Source organism: Terrapene carolina, unplaced genomic scaffold (genome assembly GCF_002925995.2).
Source record: "Terrapene carolina triunguis isolate 2854851 unplaced genomic scaffold, T_m_triunguis-2.0 Scaffold68, whole genome shotgun sequence".
In the NCBI taxonomy this organism is placed as follows: domain Eukaryota; kingdom Metazoa; phylum Chordata; order Testudines; family Emydidae; genus Terrapene; species Terrapene triunguis.
This window is the reverse complement of record NW_020664419.1, coordinates 44442781-44465818: the sequence shown is the minus strand read 5'-3', so window position 1 is coordinate 44465818 and position 23038 is coordinate 44442781. Positions and strand designations below refer to the sequence as shown.

General features: G+C 41.3%; 1 protein-coding gene across 1 annotated transcript in view; it reads left to right on the top strand.

Moving 5' to 3' along the window:
* ZNF277 (zinc finger protein 277) overlaps nt 1–10358 on the top strand; it is a 78125-nt gene extending 67767 nt beyond the window's left edge. The window contains exons 8-12 of the mRNA XM_029910840.1: nt 5188–5255; nt 6673–6769; nt 7291–7333; nt 7925–8099; nt 10007–10358. Coding sequence (XP_029766700.1) covers nt 5188–5255; nt 6673–6769; nt 7291–7333; nt 7925–8099; nt 10007–10190 — 567 coding nt within the window. The 3' untranslated portion in view covers nt 10191–10358. The remainder of the gene's footprint in view (nt 1–5187; nt 5256–6672; nt 6770–7290; nt 7334–7924; nt 8100–10006) is intronic.
* Nucleotides 10359–23038: the final 12680 nt, after the last annotated feature.

The window sequence follows — 23038 nt, the reverse complement described above, 5'->3', positions numbered from 1 at the left end:
TTGCTTCTGTCCCCATTGCTCACTCTGCCCATTCCATAATAATGTTTGGGTCCAGTGGGGAGGGGGAAACACTGACAGTTGGATGGTGTCTGTTCTTACAGAGCCTGGCCCAAACCCATAATTCAGGACCACAGAATGGCAGTAGGCAGTCTTGCGGCTTCCTCCTCCGCCCTAGTTGAGGGCACTGTCTTTAAGGACTGGGTCACAGCCAGTCTGGCAGATCCTTCTCCTTTGTGTATCCATTGGAGTGTGGCCAGGAGGACTTGAAATACTGGGCATGCATACTGGGCATGCACTTCCCTAATCAATTACACATTTCATTTTAAATTGGCAGATAATAGGCCATAGACTAGATCCCTGTGTGTGACTATTTTTTAATACCACTCCCACCCGCTCCCACTATTATGGCAGCTGGTCCTGTGGGTCCCACGGGATCCCAGTCCTGCTGCAGGGCTTTACACTAGTCCCGTGCAGGGGCTCTATCCTAGAGTACAACAATGGCACTATAATGAATGGATTTATTTTCAAATTGTAAAAACTTGCTGACACGTGTACATGTTTCTCTCACAGGAATTTTAGTTCTTAAAGTTATTTTTGATATATATTTTTAAAAGAGTAAACCGATCTTTTTTTCTTGTGGCCAAACTGCAAATAATAGTTACCCTGTATGTTTTGTTTTCTTGCTACTTGCTGGCTGAGCTTGGGAAGGTCTTGTGCTCAACTTGATGGCATTTCTCTTTCTGTAATGTGATAACTTTTGAACACCACATCCAGTCAATTCCAAAATTTCAGGGAATGTTCTAGGCATCAGTGGCCAGACCTGATTGATTTGAGGGGAAATAAGATGAAGCCTCCGCCAGTCGCAACTGGTTGATAGCATCCATTTACCCCTTCCATCCTAACAGTCCTCCTATCTCATCTCTTGTCTCTTCTCCCAGTATAATTTAACATGTTGACACGATGAATGACTTATCTCCCAAATGGAAAGAAGAATTATGGTGGGTCTGGGGTGGGTATGTTGGTATGCACAGAGCCCATGGCATGGGGGAGGGGATGGTGGGGACACACAAACCCTGGACAGGCAGGAGGTTGGGGGACCCTGATACGGGGAAAGGGAGAAAAGGGAGTACACAAGGCCTCTACCATGGGGAGTATGGGGGTCAGACAGCCCCTGTCATGGGAAGAAATGGGTAGAGAGAGGGTAATGAGGGCTCATGCAGAGCCCCTGCCATGGGGGGAGAATGGAGAACCATGGAATGGATGAAGGAACGAATGTGAGGGTATAAAGAAGGCTAGGTGGGGAGAAGTTGGGGGACCCCAGTATGGGGGTCAGGGGAATAGGAGTGCACATAGAATCCCTGCCATGAAGGGGATAGTAGGGGACCCGGGAATGGGGGAAAGGGACACACACAACCTCTGATGTGGGGGAAGAATGGGGAAATCTGGTACGGGAGAAGGGGGGCACACAGAGCTTGGCATGCAGATGAAGAAGGGACTAAAGGGCTCCATTTCCATGTTTCTTAGGAGCTGCGCATCTAGGAAAGGTGCCTGCCATGCAGAGTTCCACTAGTGTGTGGCTTCAGAAGCCCTGGATGCCAGGTGACAGCTTCTGTAAGCCCTCCAAGCCAGTGCTTCGGCCCCTTCTCCTCATGATGGTGCATGCTCCTCCCTCAGCTAGGCACACAGTCTCACATCTGTGGAAGTCTGAAAGTCATAGGCAATGGCGGGAAAATCCATCTTTATGGATTCATGCTGTATCTTGGGGAGAGGGAATAGTAAAATATGCAGCCTCTCTTCTCTCCGGAACTCATTTTACACAGAGCCTTAAAGGTGACCTGTAAAGGAAGTTTCAAAAACTATTTTTGTGTTTTTGTTTTGTTTGGGTTTTTGTTTTGTTTAGTTTTAGTTTTGGGGGCTGGGGAGGGTGGGTCTTCTTCATGGAATAATAAAAAGACCCTCTGTTTTAAAACATGTATTTTCTACTTTTTGAACTATTAATAATGTTAAGTCTAGTTTTTCCCCTGGCTTTGCAAAAAAAAAAAAGGAAAAAGTGTATAGAGGTCTCAGGAGATATTTATAGAATTCTCACATCTTAGATGTGAGGGATGTTGAATTTTTTTTTAAGACATCCTTTGTGCCAGATGCTCAGTAGACACTAGAATTTAAAGGGGCACACAAGCCAAAAAAAAAAAAAAAAAATATTTTTTAACGATCTAACTAAAAGTCCCTTCCCCCCAGTCTCTTGGTTCTGATGATATTGTAGCTTCACTAGTTCACCACTCACCAGGGAAGATCAGACCTGAATTTTTTATGTAAAAAAGCTAGCCATCAACCAACCAAGCAAAAAAAAAAAAAAAGTCCCTCTTATGTACTTTGCCTTCTATGTAAACATCACAAAGAAACAAAAGCTCGTACCCAATTATTTTTTCCCTTCCCCTTTTTGCAGTTCATATTTAACCAAAAGGTAAAGCTTGATTTTTTTTTTTCCCGTTTCTTTTGAAGGTGCTCTCTTATGCCCATAGATTTCAAGGTAGCAGGGAAGAAAAATTGTGAAAACATCTGTTAATTTTGCAGTCATGAGCTGCTATGCTGTCATTACAGGCTGTGGTGTTGGCATCCACAGTTTCCATAGGAAATGGTGGTGTGCAGCTGTGACAACGTGTGGGGAAAGGTGTTAATAGCTGCACATTATCTCAGAAAAATGGTGACATTAATGAGTTTCCACTGTAACTTGGAAAGTTTACACACTAGAGCGTAACATCTCTGAATTAATTACTGAATCTTCATACTGTAAGTGGTAATGGCATCATGTTAAGGGCTATCAGAGATGTTTGTGTGTGCTCCATTTACCTGATAGATTGTAACAGCTTTGGAAATTCTCATTAAACTGTTAAATGATGGATATCTTTATTTTTTTTTCTTTTCTTTTTTTAATAAAACCACATTGACAATAATAGCATTTGTTACCAGGGTATACTTAATAATGAATATCTTTATTAGAGTGACCGAGTATTTAATAGAGGGAACAGGACGTGTTCAAATATTTAGGCTCCCTGTTTAAAAGTTTCCCATATGTATCTGAGATGTGTCAAAAAGTTGGGGCCAATATCATTAAATATGATGTGTGTAAACCACAAGTGTAAAAAGTATGAGTACAAAAAAACTACGGTACTTAAATTGTTTGTTCTGGTTTACTTTTGAAGGTGGCAAGACTCTTTCAGGGAAAGAAACACTAGAGAGAGAAAGTTAAAGCACGACTGTTGGGATATAGAACAGTGGTCTTCAGCCAAGGACTGGCTCTAAAATTATTGTTTATATTACAGTAGCACCTAGTGGTCTCGACTGAAATTGGAGCCCCATTGTGCTAGGGACTGTGCAAACTAAGTGACAGGCAGTCTTTTTGCTGAAGAGTTTAAGATCCAAATAGACAACAGAAAAGGGAGGAAGGGAATGGGGGTGAAGTGACTTGGTCAAGGTCACACATCTAGTCCAAGGCAGAGCTGAGAATAGAACCAAGGTCCCAGCCCCATGCTCTAACCCCTGGATGCCACTGCCCCTCTCCAATACTCTACGGTCAGGTCTACATTACAACTGTTTGCTGGCATCCCTATGTTAGTCAGGGATGTGAAGAGGTGTGATCCCCAACTGACGCAGCTGTGTGAGCAGAAGTCCCTAGACTGAATTACACCAGCAAAACTGTACTTTTGCTGGTATAGCTGCTTATTTCACTCAGGCCTGGTCTACACTATCAGGGTAAGTCGACCTAAGTTACACTACTCCAGCCATGTGAATAACATAGCTAGAGGCGATGTAGCTTAGGTCGACTTACTACAGTCTATACCATCTGGGTTGACAGGAGATACTTTCCTGTCGACTTACATTACTCTTCTCATTCCGGTGGAGTACCAGAGTCGACGGGAGAGTGATCTGTCGTTGATTTAGCGGGTCTTCACTAGACCCGCTAAATTGACCCCCGCTGCATTGGTTGCAGCAACGTCGATCCCTGGTACGTGTAGACATGGCCACAGGAGTGGGGGGAATAAGCTATATCAGCACAGTTTTCTTAGTATAAGCTGCATCCACACTAGGAGCACCTACACCAGCAAAGTGCTCCTAGCATAGTCGCTCTGGAGGGGACTATATGTCTGATCATGACGCTGTTCCCTGTTCCTATTGCTAGGTCATATGAGTGCAGTGCTGATTAAAGTTGTGGTCCTCAAGCTGCCAGATGTTCAATGCAAATGTCAGGCAGCATACTGAGCAAGTGGGCACATATATGTGGGAACTTCTCAACCACCTATAGCTAGTAGGTGGGAAGAGAGAATAGGGCCCCCACCCCTTCCTTTATGCAGGAAGAAACCAGAAGGGGTGACAATGTTGCATCAATACTTGATGTGTGGAGTCATGACTGTTTGCTAGAAGCTGGAAATGGGCGACGGGATGGATCACTTGATGATTACCTGTTCTGTTCATTCCCTCTGGGGTACCTGGCATTGGCCACTGTTGGAAGACAGGAAAGTAGGCAAGATGGACCTTTGGTCTGACCCAGTATGGCTGTTCTTATGTTCTTATGACACTTTTGCCATGATTGCATTGTAACTCTCATCAGATGATGAAGTGATCCTCCAACTGTTAAAGATTGAGTACCATTGTGTTAGTGCATTTTGGAGCACATCTTACTTACAATGATGATGTTGATTTGCTCCTGTGTAAGCAATAGATCAGAAAATAGAGTTTTTTTCATAATATTCACAGCATTGAGGAGAGGCAGGACTTGCTAAAAAATTAAAATCTTCAGCCAGCTCTAATACTGGAAATTGTCTGTTGTGATGTACTCCTGTCTTCAGATATCCAAAAGGGCTTCCAGTAAGTTGGTGGAATTGGAAACCATGTGTATGCATTGAAGGTCAGCTTTGCCCTATTGTGTGTAAATGTAAATCTCTAGGCAAACATGGCTTTCCTTTAAATTGGGACCTCTCACTCGTTTTTTATTAGGAATAAGGTGAATAAAGTTACGTTTAAAAGAATTAAGCATATAACATTACTTTAATTTAAATCCACAAGCATATAAGAGTAAATCCAAACTAAGATATTGACTGTGACTTAAGAAGTTGTACATTTATTCAGTTGTTTCTTAACATGTGGCACCTGTGTGGAAGTTACTTTTCCTTTATCTTGCATTTCCAGGAATTTGGAAAGTCCTGGGAGGAAGTTCAATCAGAAGATGACCGAGAATTGCTAGATAACGTGGAAGAGTAAGAGTTATATAGCCATTTTATGCAAGTTAAGAGTTTAATGGGGAGTTTGTGCTCGGTATGTAATTTGAAAAGATTCATAACATAGTCAAATCAAGCTCAGTTTTCATCAGAACATTTCATCAAAGGCACTTCTCAGTGAGGGCTACTTCCAAGCCACATTTAGTCTTTCCAACCCTGTTTTGACTGCAAAACTGTTCAAATGAGGGTCGTCAAAAAATTTTTATAATGGGGTAAAGCATATTTTCCCCCCTTTTTCTTAATACTCAGAAATGGCTGAATTGCTTTTCACTTATTGGAGCTGGGCAAATGCTCAACCCTACTTAAGTGAATAAGGAAATCATTAATAGGTAGGAAGCATTTTCTAGTGGTTAAAGCACAGGACTGGGCATCAAGACTACTGATGATTGTTCCTGGTTTTGCCTGTGATTTGAGCTTCAGTTTACCTACATGTAAAACATGGGTATAATAATACTTTTCTACCCCACATAGGTGTTGTGAATCTTGATGAATCAGCGTAGGTAAAGTACTCTGAAATCCTTAGGTGAAAGCTCTGTATAAGTGCTAAGTATTATTATTTCAGAGTATCACTACAGGTCTGGATGTAACTTATTGCTTAAATAAAACGTGTGTGCACTTGCACTAAATGTAGCAGAAACAAGAATCTGTTCTGTGGAATAATGATGTTTGATAGGTACGTAAAATTGAGAAAACTCCAGCTGCCTGTCATTTGTGTCTTTTGTTAGTATATGAAAAGATTAGAGAGGCACAGTAGGGTGTGAAAGACTTCATGAAAATATACAGTTAAAAAGCAATTTGCTGTGGCTTACCAGATTCGATTTACTAAAGCATTACAGAATTTGCCTGCACTGCTATTCACTGCACTATCAGGGTCCTAACTGTAAATGCAGTTAATTGTACAGCAGTTCAGAGCCCCAGTAACCTAAGAAGGAGCGCTAGTACTTCTCTTCAGGGAAGTTCACTAGAGTAGTGACCCAAACAGGTTCTGAGAGCCAAATTCCAGCAAGACTGTATATTCATTTTTGGCTATATTTTGCGCTCAGAGTAGTCATATTGAAGTCAGTAGAGTTGCTCTGAATCTATAATACTGTAACTAAAAGCCAAATCTGACCTTTTGATAAACTTTACCTTTGTATTTTTTAGTCAAGGGGCTAAATTCTACCAATGTAGCATATTGGCATGCTGGTCCATAACTAGGGCTTCTAGGTGCTATAATAATAGAATTAATAATAAATCCAAAGTATGGTAACTCAACTGAAGGAAAATGACTTACTCTGCACTTACATTAGTTCAGCGAGATGAAAATTTGGCTCACGCTTTCACATCATCTATCTTTCAAAAAAAGTCTCTTCAAGCCCTTTTCAAGTAAACAAACACCTTGTCTCCTTCATCATAGAGACTGGTCTGATTGGGAAGAGCATCCTGTCTGTGCAGTTTGCCTGTTTTGTGAAAAGCAAGCAGACACTACCGAAAAATTATGTCTCCACATGAAGGTAAGGCACAAATATGTTTAAATCACATTTGTTTTATCAGTTTGAAGTGAAAAGAAGGATTGTGGCAGCGCTGTTGAGATCAGGGCTTCTGTTGCACTACAAATACAACATGCATTCAGAATTATGCAAAATGCAATCATAGAATGCCCTCTTTAGTGCAGAACACAGTCATTGCCTCTCCAGTGTCTACTTTATGGAAAACTCATTGGCACCAAGTTCTACAATGAGAATGTGAATCACCAGCTCCGGCAAGTTTACATGGTAAGATGATAGAGGCGGCAATAAAATTTTATTAACTACAGCGATTTGCTGCCTTAGCATTTATTATAGTTAAACACGCTACAGAATTGAAACGTAGATGTTAAACAGAGAATGGTAATTAAACTAGCCACATACAAAAATTTCTGGCAAACTCAAATCTATCTATCTGTGTTAGCCTGACTATATAAAAATTGAGCTGCTTTCAACTTGGAATACCAGAAGTAGTGGTGGTAATAATAATAAGCTATGGTTTTTTCCAGGAAGCACATGGATTTGACCTTCTTAAAATAAAGGCAGAGCATGGTGAGTAAGAGATACTGTAATTGTCAGCATCTGCCATTAGTGTGGGGAAAACCACAGCATAAGAATACTGGAAAACAACTGCATCACTTTAATTTTTTCAGATTTTAACTTTTCCTTTATGGAAACGCTGCTTTGCCAGCTGACAAAGGACAGCCCAGTCTATTCTATTTTTTGGAACTGCTGCTAATACTTCCCATGAAATAGCTATGCCAGGGTATTTGATATTTTCTCTTGAAATTTTGGGTTCTTTCATGGAATAACTTCAGCAGATCCCCAATTGAAGGGTCTAAGACTTTGCCACAAGACCCCTTCAATCATTATTTCAAAAATGCTGTTGCAGTTTCTTCCACTTTACGTTACAGGAAGCAGAATGCACCCTGTGCCCAAAGCCATAGGGCTCTGTGCCATGTGGTGAAGGGAAACAAAGTGTCCTTAATTTTTAAGCTGTATTACTGACCAGTTCTGCTACAAGAAAGCATACAGGGATAAACTTTTGCTGAGTTACAGGACTCTGCCTGTGTATGCCTTTGCATTACAAGTGCTTCTTTGCATTTTGTATCTCTTAAGTTGTTGTTTTCTGCCATTTGCCAGGTTTGAAGTTTTATCAGCAAGTGAAGTTAGTGAACTTCATCAGAAGGGAAATCCACCAGTGTCGATGTTACAACTGCAAGGAGTCGTTTCAGTCTAAGACTGAATTAATAAGTCACATGGAAGTTACCAAACACATTACATTCCTGCCAACCAGGTCTACGTGGGATCAACCACAGTACGTGCTAACTTGTGTTTTTCCTCCAGCATTTATGTTCCTATTTGATACTGCCCCAGAGGAGTATGGTCTGAAAGGTCCATTCTATGGCAATACTATGGTACCCAGAACTACCTAGCTCTTCGCAGGCCCAAGTGATGGTATGAGCACAATTGCAAGCTGTCTCAGGCCTATCCAAAATTGTAAGTCCCCACACTGTGTGAAACTAGGGGGGCTTTGGCACAGACTGCTGTCCCAGATGCCTCAACACTGTGTTGCCATAGACAGGGACAACATGCTACACAGGAAGAAGGAACTGGCTTCAGACAGCTAAACACTTACTTCCCCTAGTCCTTATGTGGCTCTTATAAGATACACTAGTAACCTGACTTTTCAAATACTCTGTTCCGCTTCATGCTTTATAACTCCCATCTCAGAAAGCCAGCAGATTCATGCCCCCTAAAAGTCTTCTTAAAAACAGCTTATTTGCCCAAAACATCTGCAGGGGCTCTATTGGGAGCCATAGAATTCTGGACTCTTACTTTAGAACCATATGGCCGTATCTACACTTAAAATGCTACAGTGGTACAGCTGTAGCGCTTCAGTGCAGATATTCACTCCAGCAATGAGAAGGTTCTCCCTTCACTATAGTTAATCCACCTCCCGGGCAGTAGCTGGATTGATGGAAGAATTCTTCTGTCAACTTAGCGCCCTCTACACCAGGGGTTAGGTCAGATTAACTATGTTACTTAGAGGTGTGGATTTTTCAAACCCTGGGGTGCTGTAGCTGGGTCAACCTAACTTTTTAGTGTAGACGTAGCATTATAGGGTAGTTCCCGTCTCCTATGCTTCATCATACTGACTCTGGTTGTGAAGGGGTACAGTTAACACAATAGCTTAGCTTCCACTAGGATGCTGTTTTCTTACCTGCTTCTTTTCCTCTTGCCCAGACAGCTGCAACAGTAACCCCAGCCTATGCCTTCTACCAGGCAATGGAGTGCTGAAAAAAAAAAAAAAAAAATATTCCTCCCCCCCCCCCCCCCAATAAAAAGTGTCAAGGGAAGAAAAAAAATTGAGGTTTTACTCTCAAGAATCCAACTATACTGTGATAAGGGTATAACCACCCTTTAAAACCAGAGCACGAGAAAATACATAGTGAAAACAACTAAAAAGTAATCTTTCCCTGCAGAATCCTTTAGGTAGGGATAGCAAATCTGGCAGAAATCTCTATAATGAGGCACTGGCTTTGTCCCATGGGATCTGTAAAAAACTTGCAGCAATTGTGAGCAAGTGTCCAGCTGTTCGGTATATGCAGCATAATATGCTATGACTGACCATTTGTGGTCCAGTGAGTCAGACTTCTTGCCCGATTTAAATGTGACACTACGCTTCACTTGATGGCATTTCTCCATTTGTCTGTATGCAGCATGATAACTTTGGAATGCTGCATCTGATCAATTCCAAAACTTCAGGGGGTGCTCAGTGGGCAGAACCTTATTGATTGAAATCCAGAAAAGCCTGATTTCCATTAAGGTCAGGCTCACAGTGTATCCATTTGGTGCTGTGGGCAGAGGAATATCTCTGCATCCCTCTGCTGCTGTCTACACATCACAGGCAGCAGCTTACTGAAGGGTTGCACACTTCATTGCTGTGCACCCAGCTACATCCCTCACTGCCCCGCTCCAGGCTGACCCTTCCCACCCCCACTCCAGCCAGTCTTCCCTGTGCCCCCACTAAAGCCTTCCCCCCAGCCATTTCCTCCTCCTCACCTCCCCCTCCGCCGCCTGGATGGCCAGCCTCCTCCCAGTCAGGCTTCCATTTGCACTTAAGTTGGATAGATACAGTTAACTTCTAGCAGTCAGCCTACATGTGCAATGCAATGTGTGACCCTCTAGTAATATTTTATTCTTAAATTTTGTCGCTTTCAGGTATTATTTTCCTACCTATGAAAATGATACACTCCTATGTACACTGTCAGACAGTGAAGATGAACTGACAGCCAAGGATCAAAGCGAAGATGTCCCTGTCATTAGTGAAGATCTTTCCGACCTAGAGGCTCTGAGACAAAGCAGTGTTTTAAACCAACTTCTGCGTGAACAGAACAATGATTAAGGGAAGTCTAAACATTGAGAGAGAGATTTACTAATCTTCAGGCATTCTACCTACAAGACTAAAAGGAAAAATCTGATCTCACTTACATACTAGTGTGATTCAGCCCATGATTGCTATAAACACACTGATTGTAAATGAATGAGAATACCAAATAAAGAAAATAGGCAATAGAAACCATATGTAAACTTGTATTTTTTCTTCATTGTTGCTACTTTGTTTTTAAACTCATGCTGTGTTTTTTCTCCATTTAATTCTCAGTAGCATATTGTTGTTTATTTGCACAGTTTTATTTTATCTGAACATCTACAATGTAGCAATTCTTGGTGGCTGGCATTTGATGAGCATCTGGTGCTAGAGATGAGAGAACCCAGACCACCATATGAAGAATGAATGAAGCTTTGCTGTGTTATATATTGTTGCGAGAAGTCATATGGGGGGAAAAAACTGACTTCAATTTGAATCCTAATCACAAAACTATTCTTTAAAACAAATGCCAAAGTTTAACTTCAGATAGAGATCATTTTTCACTTTTAAGATCTAATCTCATCGCTAGTACATTTCAAGGCTTTTACTTTGCAATCTTGGGTTACTATCCTGAAAACTGCAAACTCGTTTGTCTGCGTGGAGTCCCAGCAACTTCAGTAGGGCTCTGCATGAGCACGAGCATCTGCATATGTGGAGGTGCTTGCAAGATCGGGGCCTTGATTTGCATTTGTAATGAGGAGCATCTTGGCTGTTATCAGGGATTTCAACAATTAAAAACATGAGTCTCTTCAGCGTGAGCTAAAGTTCTGTAGCTGAGAGCTGTAACAGACTCTCACATCGTCTGTACCTGAGGCACTGTGGGTATAATATGCAGTGAACAGTGGGTTACATAGTATGTTCAGTAGCTTTTCAAAAGCCTCTTTTACTTCTCTTTGATTCTATAATCCAGAGTCTAAGGTTTTTCCCTAATTGTGGATATCTAGGCTTACGTATAAGATTTCTTCAGCTATTTTAAAATGAAAATCAAGAGTCCCTCTAGCTCACTGTTAGAATCATTTAAAATGCTATTTCCATTCTTCAGTTGCAAACTTGCTACTTGCTCATAGTAATTACGGCTCTACAGTTCTTTCAGTTATATGAAAATGAATTAGTGTAACAAAAGCAACATACAAATCTTACTAGGCATATGATTAATGGAGACACGCCTATTAAATGTAAGAAGGTACTGATGCATCATTATGGTTTGAGAATTTAAATGTACAAGTCAGGAAATCCAGTTATGGTTCATATACCCAGTGGACAATTGCAGGTGTTTAGGGATTTGAAATCAATGGGAACTAGGTGTCTTTGAGATTCTGGGCCTTAGCCTCTCTGTGCCTCAGAGCCCCATTTTACAGACAGGGATAATAGCACTTCCCTACCTCACAGGGGTTTTTGTGAGGGTAATTATATTAATGATGGTGAGGTGTTCAAATACTAGGGTAATGGGGGCCATAGGAAGTACCATAAATACTCTTCTCCCTTGCACATATGCAACATTTTGTATGACTGTGTGTAGTAATGACTGTATGTAAGCAAAATTACAGTTATGGGAGTTGCATAACCAGATTTCTGAACCCCCCAGACCAAGACATTATTCTTAAGTACCTAGATGCTACCATAGCACCTTGTATTATTGAAACAGACACTTTAGAAATGCTCACCAGGAAGAGGGCACGCAGAATGGTTTGGCAACTTGCTGCAGGAAAACCTGTCTTTTTGGTTGTGTAATGTGGTAGAGTTTTGGCGCAAGTGTGTTGCGTGGGAGATGAGTTATTTTGGCAAGGGGCAAGACAGTTATTTGGGAAGGTGATGTGATTGGGTGAGAGGAGGAGGATTTAATGCATCTCTTTGCGGGTGAGGGTGGAAGTGCTCAATAGGATGAGGGAGAAGGACGTATCTCTTCTCTAGCTAGCGAACAGGAGCAGCTAATGGGAGTTTCACAAAGGAGTTCTCCAGGTGAAGGAGGAGCGATTACATGACCCTTGGAGTAAGTTTGTTGTCTGTAGTGCGTGTGTTTGTGGTGTGCTTCCTGCTTGACTGAAATATACCGTGTAGTCCATTTGTTTGGGGGACCATGTGCTGACCATGTGTGTGCTGAGCCTAGCGGCCTGCTAGGCAAGGCTGAGAGCTTCTTAACAAGGCTTTGATCCCTAAGAGGCCAATTACAGTTGGCATGGCTACTCCCACCTTTTCATGTACTCTGTATGTATAAATATCTTCTTTCTGTGTGTTCCATTCTATGCATCCGATGAAGTGGGCTGTAGCCCACGAAAGCTTATGCTCAAATAAATTTGTTAGTTTCTAAGGTGCCACAAGTACTCCTGTTCTTTTAACATTCTTTAAACTTAAAGCCAAACACCCCCTGATAAAAACAAAATGACAACAAAGGAACAAGTGTCAGGGGTTAAAAGATAATGCAGGCAGAAGTCCAGCAACAGAGTGGGGGCTATCCAGTTTATTGCACCCAATGCAGCATGTATGATTACCTGCCCCATGGGCAGGTGGCGTATGTGTGCATTCAGTGCAAGGAGCTCCTGGCCCTCAGAGACCATGTGTGGGCTTTGGGGACCAGAGTGGCTGAACTGGAGGAGCTAAGGGAGACAGAGAGGTACATAGATCACATTTTCGGGACACAGTAGAACAGTCCCAACCCCCAGTCTGATAGCCTCTGAGCTGTTGAGGAGGATGAAAGCCTCAGGGAAGGAGAACATCCAACTGGAGCAGAGGGAAACGATCCCATAGCTGGAACCCTCATTCCAGATGATGATGTGGTATCCTCTTGCACTGAGAGGTTAGTTAAACAGAATTTAAAAGGTACAGCACCAAAAGAGAAATCCCTGCAACCTGCATGGAAACTTTTTAAAGACACCATTATAGAGCCTCAACTTAAATGTATACCCCAAATTAAAAAACCTAATAAGAGAACCAAAAAGGTGCCACCATGGCTAAACAACAAAATAAAAGAAGCAGTGACAGAAAGAAGGCATCCTTTAAAAAGTGGAAGTTAAATCCTAGTGACGAAAATAGAAAGGAGCATAAACTCTGACTAATTAAATGTAAAAATATAATTAGGAAGGACAAGGAAGAATTTGAAGAACAGCTAGCCAAAGACTCAAAAAGTAGTAAAAAAAAAAAAAAAAAAATTTAAGTACACCGGAAGCAGGAAGCCTGCTAAACAACCAGTGGGGCCACAGGATGATCAAGATACTAAAGGATCACTCAAGGACAATAAGGCCACTGTGAAGAAACTAAATGAATTCTTTGGATCGGTCTTCATGGTTGAGGATGTGAGGGAGATTCCCAAACCTGAGCCATTCTCTTTAGGTGACAAATCTGAGGAACTGTCTCAGATTGAAGTGTCATTAGAGGAGGTTATGGAACAAATTGATAAACTAAATAGTAATAAGTCACCAGGACCAGATGGTATTCACCCAAGAGTTCTGAAGGAACTCAAATGTGAAATTGCAGAATTACTAACTGTAGTCTGTAACCTATCATTTAAATCACCTTCTGTACCAAATGACTGGAGGATAGCTAATGTGATGCCAATTTTTAAAAAGGGCTCCAGAGGTGATCCCAGCAATTACGGGCCAGTAAGCCTGACTTCAGTACCGGTCAAATTGGTTGGAACTATAGTAAAGAACAAAATTGTCAGACACAGAGATGAACATAATTTGTTGGGGAAGAATCGACATGTTTTTTGTAAAGGGAAATGCCTCACCGATCTACTATAATTCTTTGAGGGGGTCAACAAGCATGTGGATAAGGGGATCCAGTGGATATAGCGTACTTAGATTTTCAGAAAGCCTTTGACAAGGTTCCTCACCAAAGGCTCTTACGCAAAGTAAGCTGTCAAGGGATAAGAGGGAAGGTCCTCTCATGGATTGGTAACTGGTTAAAAGATAGGAAACAAAGTAGGAATAAATGATTGGTTTTCGGACTGGAGAGAGGTAAATAGCGGTGTCCCCCAGGGATCTGTACTGGGACCAGTCCTATTCAACATATTCATAAATGATCTGAGAAAAGGGGTAAATAGTAAGGTGGCAACATTTGCAGATGATACAAAATTGCTCAAGATAGTTAAGTCCCAGGCTGACTGCAAAGAGCTACAAAAGGATCTTTCAAAACTGGGTGACTGGACACCAAAATGGCAGATGAAGTTCAGTGTTGATAAATGCAAAGTAATGCAAATTGGAAAACATAATCCCAACTATACATATAAAATGATAGTGTCTAAATTAACTGCTACCACTCCAGAAAGAGATCTTGGAGTCATTGTTAATAGTTCTCTGAAAACATCCACTCAATGTGCAGCCGCAGTCAAAAAAGCAAACAGAATTTTGGGAACCATTAAGAAAGGGATAATAGGACAGAAAATATCATATTGTCTCTATATAAATCCATGGTACGCCCACATCCCCACGCAGTATTCAAGATGTGATCACCCCATCTCAAAAAGATATATTGGAATTGGAAAAGGTTCAGAAAAGGGCAACAAAAATTATTAGGGGTATGGAACCGTTTTTTTATGAGGAGAGATTAATAAGACTGTGACTTTTCATCTTGGAAAAGAGATGACTAAGGGGGGATATGATAGAGGTCTATGAAAGCCTGACTGGTGTGGAGAAAGTAAATAAGAAAGTGTTATTTACTCCTCTCATAACACAAGAACTAGGGGTCACCAAATGAAATTAATAAGCAGCAGGTTTAAAACAAACAAGAGGAAGTATTTTTTCACACAATGCACAGTCACCCTGTGGAAGTCCTTGCCGGAAGATGTTGTGAAGGCCAAGACTATAACAGGGTTCAAAAAAGAACTAGATAAGTTCATGGAGGATAGGTCCATCAATGGCTATTAGCCAGGATCGACAGGATGGTGTCCCTAGTCTCTGTTTGCCAGAAGCTGGGAATGGGTGATGGGATGGATCAGTTGATGATTACCTGTTCTTTTCATTCCCTCTGGGGCACCTGGCATTGGCCACTGTCAGAAGACAGTGGGCTAGATGGACCATTGATCTGACCCAGTATGGCCGTTCTTATGTTCTTCCATTCTCTGCTCTCCTCCCTGCCGCATTATGTCTGCTTCAGTTCCTTCCATCTTATTATTTAATTGGATCCCAGCAGCTACTCACTTGACCTGACCTGTCATCCACTAGTCCCTCTTTCTGAGTCTCTCCTCTCAGTCTACAAATTGAAACAGTAGCACAGCAGAAACAAAAAGAAAGAGGCTGTTGAGAGGCACCAGCTATCAGGTTGCATAATGGGCCAAACAGAGGCAATTTCTATTCCTGAAAGGAGGAAAGGGGAGGGACTCAGACTGGGAGGAGTCAAAGGGGATGGAACAAAGGGTAAAGCAGATTCAGCCATATCCTCTGCATTGGTTTTACTGAAACTGCTAGAAAAATCCAGCAGAACCAGCTGCCACACCATGACCATCCTGATAAATTGAGACATATGGCCATCATTAATGAGTGCTGTAACTTCTGTTTCTTGTGTGTGCTTTTGAAATCTCACTGATAACATTACATACATTCAGGGGTAGTTGGTTTGGAGTTCTCTTCTCAAATTGCTTTTCTCTCTCTCTCCCCCCAAAATAGAAATTGAGGAAACTGGTTGTGGGATCAATCACACCTTCACTCTAAAGTGAGAATAAAAGTTGGTGGATTTTGCATTAATGACAGATAAGTGTGTATTGAAGCAATGGAAAAATTAGCAGGGAAGAATGGTTAAACAACAGCATATGAATGTTACATACAGCACAGGCTATCAAAAGTACAAATTAATGAAAAGAGGAGAACTTTACTGAAATGCTTCAAAGTGAAATTGCGAAATATTACCTAATCAGGAGGAATGTGACACTGAGTCACACAACTCAGTACAAAATGGAAATCAATAACATTTAAGATAGAAAAACTAGAGTGCTGCTCTTCCTCATTCTAAGAGAAATCTGAAATGGCAATTTGTGGGTGTAGAATTAAGAAGCGCATTTTAAGAAGCTTTTATATGGATTAGAGCTACTTTTTTGAATAGAGAGGAAGTGGACTTCAGACCATTGGAGAATTCTTTTCTATAACTGCTCTCTGGAATTATATGAAGTCTGATGTCACCACCTCTCACTGCAAATATGCGTACTGGACAACAAAGCAGGTGTCATTGCAACACTTTCATTGCTCAGTAAATTCTCAAAGAGATTATTGGGGGACAGATTAGACTAAAATTGGCACATAATCATATTTGTGGCAAATTTGCTAATAATTTAATACCTCTACCACATACCCTCAACAAAAGAATTTAAAAAAAAAAACAGGAAAAGTTGCAGATAATTTTGTCAGAAGACCAAAGGCTGGTAGGGTGAATTGACAGTAATATCAGTAATTTGGCAGGAATTTTTTCCCCTTATCGAGACCACATTTCTTTATCAGCATAAATCAAACTCAGTTACCATAAGCATAACAAAAAGATTCCATAGCCTGGGGTTCACTCAGTGGCTGGATAGGATACCCTGCCTTCCCATGCATTCTCCCTCTTCTGTCTCTGCAGCTGCCCTTTTTATAGTTGTAACTCTTCCCAAAGCACCTATGCTAGAAGAGGGGAGAGTTAGGCTTGCGGACTCAGACCATGTTTACAAGTATCTGATGTCTCTTGACACCATTAACAAAAAGTATTCCACCAACCAATTATTCTGACAACTTTGTGCAAATGTAATATGATTTCTGATGTTTAACATTTGTTCTTTATCTTAATCATTTCACCTAAAGATATGATTATACCCTGTTTCCCTGAAAGTAAGACATCCCCCGAAAATAAGACCTACTTCCAGTTTTGCCTCTCGCTGTAATATAAGGCATCCCCCCGAAAATAAGACCTCCCCGATAATAAGGCCACCCCGGAATATAAGGCCCCGAAGCTCCAGGAAAAATAAGACCTCCCCTGAAAATAAGACCTAGCGCAACTTTGGGAGCAAAAATTAATATAAGACACTGTCTTATTTTCGGGGAAACAGGGTATTTGTCATGTTCCTATGATATACTTATCTGGCATGTTAAATCAGTTTCCTAACATGCATGGTTACTTTAATTAGGTATGAATACAGCTTGAAAAGTTTGGTTGCAACTGTAGAATCCCCAAAGTTCTAAGCAGGAACTACTTTAGAACCACTATCTGAACTTGTTAAATGCTAACTGATATCCTGGGATACTGAAAGAGACCTCTGATGGAAGAAACAGATGTTTTTAGGTTCCCCTCATTGCTTCTGCATTCTTCACTTGACAACCAATAACTTACTCAACAGCATAGAGCTATCCCATCCTCCTATTTTATACAGTAGCAGGACTGGTCTAGATCTGGCATAAGAAATCAAAGTGTGGATAGAAATAAAACTGCTGTTCATTGTTATCTGGCCTCCATGCTCCAGCACAAGTAAATTGTAAGCTCTCAGACAAGATCGTGGACAATAATAGGCAAATTATGGTTTTGGCCACGCCTAGCATTCACCGAACTGTGGAGAATTTCTTAGCTATGTTGATTACTCATTGCTACATCAGATGTTTTTGAATTATTTATATTTTATTTATACATACACAGAGAAAAGGGAAGAGTCCATAAGTATATACTGTTTCTCATAGTGGCCACATGAAAAATATTTAAGAAGCTTTTTTTATTGTCCTTTCCCCTGGCTATTCCAATAGTGTTGTTCTGAGTTTCTAGGATTATTGTCCTAAATTACAGGAGAGAGATTGAAGTAGGCATGATCAAATTCTGCTTTCTTTTATGTGCATGCCACCCTGTCAAAGTCAGATAAGTTGCAGATCTATAACTTAGGATGAAATTGGACCCTTTGCATCTTCACATCCATAGTGACTGTCTTCAGCTTGACTGTCATTAGAATGAGCAGCTACAGAAATGCCACAGGCAATATGAAGAGTCCTATTTCATGTCAGATTCCTTCTTTTTCTCTGTTAGTATTGAAAATTGAGGTTTTCCCCCTTGCTGCAGCCTTTCTCCACTTCAGGTTCTCTGCCACAAGCCCTGTCCTGATTTGACTTTTTCCACTTGGGGAATCTTTAGCTGCTCACATTTGCTTTTATAGCATTTTTTCCTTTGTGCATGAGGGTACAGGATAGATAACTTATTAGAAGTGACCATATTACTCACTACTTGGGTCTCAGCTTTGGTATCTTATGTCATGAATAAAGTAATCCTCCCCATTTTGAGAACAGGGAAAGAGCGGAGAATGGCTTCATCAAAAGATGCTGCTCAATGTTAGTCTTCCTCAGATGGTTTAGAACGATAGAAGGAAAGTCATTTTTCTGCCATTGAAGTTCTCGAGACCTCTGAGCCTCCTCACCTCACTCAACACTCAGACTCAACCTATAATTTGGCATATTTTGCCTTTTGGACAGAAAGAGAACCTACTTCTTCACACTTGAAAAAAGTTAGATGGACAGCTAGTGGGGGCAGAGAGAACACTGCATAGGATTGCAGGGCAAGGGAATAGCACTGGAGTTTGGTGAGTAACCCCCTCCTAATACCATGGAGAGCTGCCTGTAATCTCCTGGTGGAACCTTTGCTCTTCTGCCTGGAGAGAATCCAAACTGCATCTCTGCTTACACAGTACAGTAGGACAGTCGTCCTCCAGAATGGGTGGATGGGGGAAAGAGAGACACTCACCCTCAGTGAGAGTGCTCAAAAATTTGCTTATGCCTTGTCTATACCAGCACGTTCCATTCTTGTTGAAGACTAGCTTCAATCAACACAGGGTTAGAGGCTTTAGCCCTATCTACATCAGCACTTAAACCATTGTCAACTCTAGTGCAGATGGGCTGCTGACAACAAGTACAGAATATGCTACTGCAGACAAGGCATTAGAAGTTGGCAGCAGAGCTGGCGCTTCTACACGAGGATTGGAGGGAGCTCCTCATAAATGGTTCTGCTGCCACAGACCTCTGGTTCAGTAAGTCTGCCCCTGCCTTTCCATTTATAATTGAGGTTGGGGTGGGTTTATTTCTTCCCCTAACCATGGGTGCCTAACCTCATATGCTTCAAGGGGCACAAGCTCTAGCTCTCTGCAGCTCTTCACCTCAGGTTGGTGCCCTAACCACTGGACTGTAGAGTCATTCTCTCTCTTTCTGTCCCAATGCATATTTAATTATTTATACACAGTGGAAAGACTTCAACAGGAGAGACTCAGAAAGCCCAACACCAGCATACCCCATAGCCCAGGGGTTAGGGCACTGCTGAGAGGTGGGAGACCCCAAGTCAAATTCCTTCTTTACATCAGGCAGAAGGGGGAATTTACATTGGTTCCCATACAGCCAGGGTGCATGCCCTAACAATTGAGCTAATGATTATAAGGGGGTGCTAGCCTTGTCTTTCTCCTCAGTCCCAAGTGGAGATAGAAGCCTAGCTCCCTGAGAGGGGTGGTCTTAGGCCACACCCCTTCCTCAGCTTTCCCTAGTGGCTCCCCACTCAACAGCCTGGCTTTTATGGATCCCATGCTTAAGCACCTCTCTCTTCATATGCATTATATAGGGAGTCTGAGCACCTAGGGCTGTGGATTTTACTGGGTGGCTAGGCACCTAAAAGTTAGGTGCTGCAATGCTGAGCCATTTGTGAATCTAGTCCTAAGTGAACAAATCATAAAAAAACAAAGAAAATGCATCACAAAATATACCGTTTGTTTATTTGCTCTCTTAGAAGGCATATCACATTACAGCATTAACTACAACCTCTGACTGCAAATACAATCAGTTAAATAGCATAACAGGCTTAAATCACAAATTCTTCAACTGTTTGAGTAGATGGAGGGTGTCCAGGCTAAAGTAAACTAGAAGCTGGGCATGTCTTGTGAATAGGTTGAAATACCTCTAACAGACTGGGTCATTTTTCTGAGCCTTAGATTATCATGTCCCCATTTTTTATCTGGAAGTGCCTCTAAAAGTTGGATTTGGCAGGAAAAAGGGATGAACTTTTCCTTGCTAATCAGGCGAGTCAACCATACAATGCTCGTTAATTTCATTGAGAGGCACGTGGCTAAATTGTGGGTTTTACCCCATCTTCCCTTTCCTTACTCCCAGGACATACACCCCCCTAGTCTTATCCTGCCATCAGGTCTTGTTGTTCAGATTCTAGTTGCTTTAGGACAAGAACTCTCATTTTCTATTTACAGCACTTAGCACAATGGAGCCCAAACTGGCTGAAGCCTCAGGACACTATTGCAATACAGAAGTGTTTAATAAGAATGGGCTTTAATTTACTAAATGCAAATGTGGAACTATGACACCCTTCCTGCTAGCACTGAAACTGTCTTATAGACAATTGTTGGAATGACGTTCCAGAAAATGAATTGTGATTTATCATGATTATTTTAAGATGGCTCTTGACATAAGTTAGTATGAAGATTGTTATAACTTATGGCAGAAAAGGTATTAGAAAGTACTCAAAATGACAGGTATTTCCCTTCTGGAAGTATTTGCAAAGCAAACAGTTTGCAATTCTGTTCAAAAATAGGATGGAAAAAGACCCTTATTTAAGTGTGACCAGTATCCTGGCACCCACCTTAAACTATTAATATAAAGCAGGAAATTATGATGAGACAAACCTTTAGGTGTGAAGTACAAGAAGATTAGTGTGAAACCAAAGCAAGATATTACTATTCTCTAATTGTTATTTTAAAATACACACATTTGAGCAAGTTATTTTGACAAATCATTTATCAGGTTATATCACAAAGAAAGTGTGGTCCATGACAGCTGCAAGGGACATCATTCCATCATGGAAATTAAATAAAAACACTACCTTCCACATGGACTTTACACTCAAGGGTCCAAACGCTGGCAGGTTCTCACCATCCAGGCAGGTTTCATTCCTAAATGGTTTAAAATATCGACCTAGCATTGCCATTTATCAGAAAAGTGAAGCTCTAGCAACACTTCATCAACCCTCTTCAACATCTACAATAGAAGATAGTTCGGAATGTGGCAGGTCTCTAGTGCAAGATTTAGACTGTGCTGAGGTTGAGCAGTTAATAACTGCAAAGTCCATGCCAAAGGTGTTTCTCAATTACAAAGAACAATCAGATACATCAAAATTTCATAGACTGGCTGATTTGTGCAGCTCTTATTCTTTGGTACTGTACATTATGATGCAGTAAAACCAGTTTAGGTAAACTACTGACACACTTATTCCTATACCCAAAACAAACCTTTGTTGAGGTTCGAGAAAGTTGGGTTAATTTATCTTTCATTTTTATATTTCCTGGAAGTGCCAGAACAGCATGCAGGAAAGGAAAAATTTGTAATATTTCCAGCACAGACAGCTGCAGATGTTACTGGACGTCTCATGAGAGAGCCTGTTTTTGCAACAGGCCCACCTCATTGTTGCAGAGTTGATCAGGTCAGATAAGCATCTGAACTTCTGGTTGGTTTCACATCTCAAGTCTGCTGTTGAGGTTTGCCTATTGCAGTTGTTTCTGAAACGTATCTGTATTTATTCAATTTGCAGATCTTCACACACAGATTTGACTCAACAGTATAAAATATTTCTGTATTGCATAAGGCATCATTTATGTTCTAGAGAAGATGTGATGAGAGACTATTAATATCTAAATTAAAAGGACAAGGATTAGGAATGGTGAGGGAGTGGCACTTAGTGATTAGAGCATATGACAATGTCTGGAATCCTCTAGTTTGACTCTGCCATTGACTTACAATTGAAACTTTTCTGTGTTTCAGTTTCCTGATCTGTAAAATGGGAATTGGATTATAGTAGCTACTTCACAGATATAAAATCTGATAGATAAAATAGGATTCTGGCACTTCCTTAATAAATTCATTCAGCTTGTAGATGTTCTTTTAGTTGAACTTTTAATTTATCAATGAGACGGTTAAGAGGTAACTAAAAGCCTTGGATTCAGAAAGGGACTTAGACATTGCAATGTCTAACTTTTAGACACCTAGAAAATCACTGGAACAACAATGGGATCCACAAAGTCTGAGTTAGGTACCTAGACTCCAGAGCTAGGCACCTAAGAATGGGATCCACAAAAACTTGGATCCTAGGTAGGAAGCCCCCCTGTGCTAGCTAATGGGAGATGTTGACAAAGGGTATGTGTGTCCTAAGTCCTACTACTCTCACGGAGCTCAGTGCCTAAGTCAGGGTTGCCAGGAGGCACCCATCACGGCCTGCTATGCACAGCCAGGAACTCCTTTCCTTGAGCCAAGTGGCTTAGGCACCTAAGCTACTTTTTGCAAGAATGAGTTAGGTACTTGCCTAACTCCACACAAAACAGCCCCAGGAGTCGAAGCCTGCCTTATAACTTTTAGCCCATCCATTAGAGCATTCACATGGGAGTTACAGGTTCAATTCTCCCCTCAGCCTAATGGTGAGAAAGGATTTGAACAGACAGCTCCTAGCTCTCAGGTGAGTGCCCTAACCACTCAGCTATGGGATACTCTGAGCTAGGGTTCCCTCAGTCTCTCCTATTGAAGTTGTTCTACTGTATGTACATACTTAAAGACTTATTAGACCAGAAAGCAAGAGGGAATGACTCTGTAGCCTAGTGGTTTGGGCACTGAGGTGGGAGATCCAGGGTCCAGTCTCTCATCTCCTAAGTGCTATGCAGGAAGTGGCTCTCTCTCTAGTGGATGCTGTGTAAGAGGAGACTTACCCCTGCATTTTCTTTCTCTCACAGTTGTTGCTTGGAAGAAGGTCACTCCTCAAATTTACCCCAGTGCTACAGACTTTGATTTGCTCTTTTTAAGTGGAAGCCTCAGTGTTCCACTTGTAATGGAGTTGGGGGAAGTGAAGGGGGTGAAATGCAT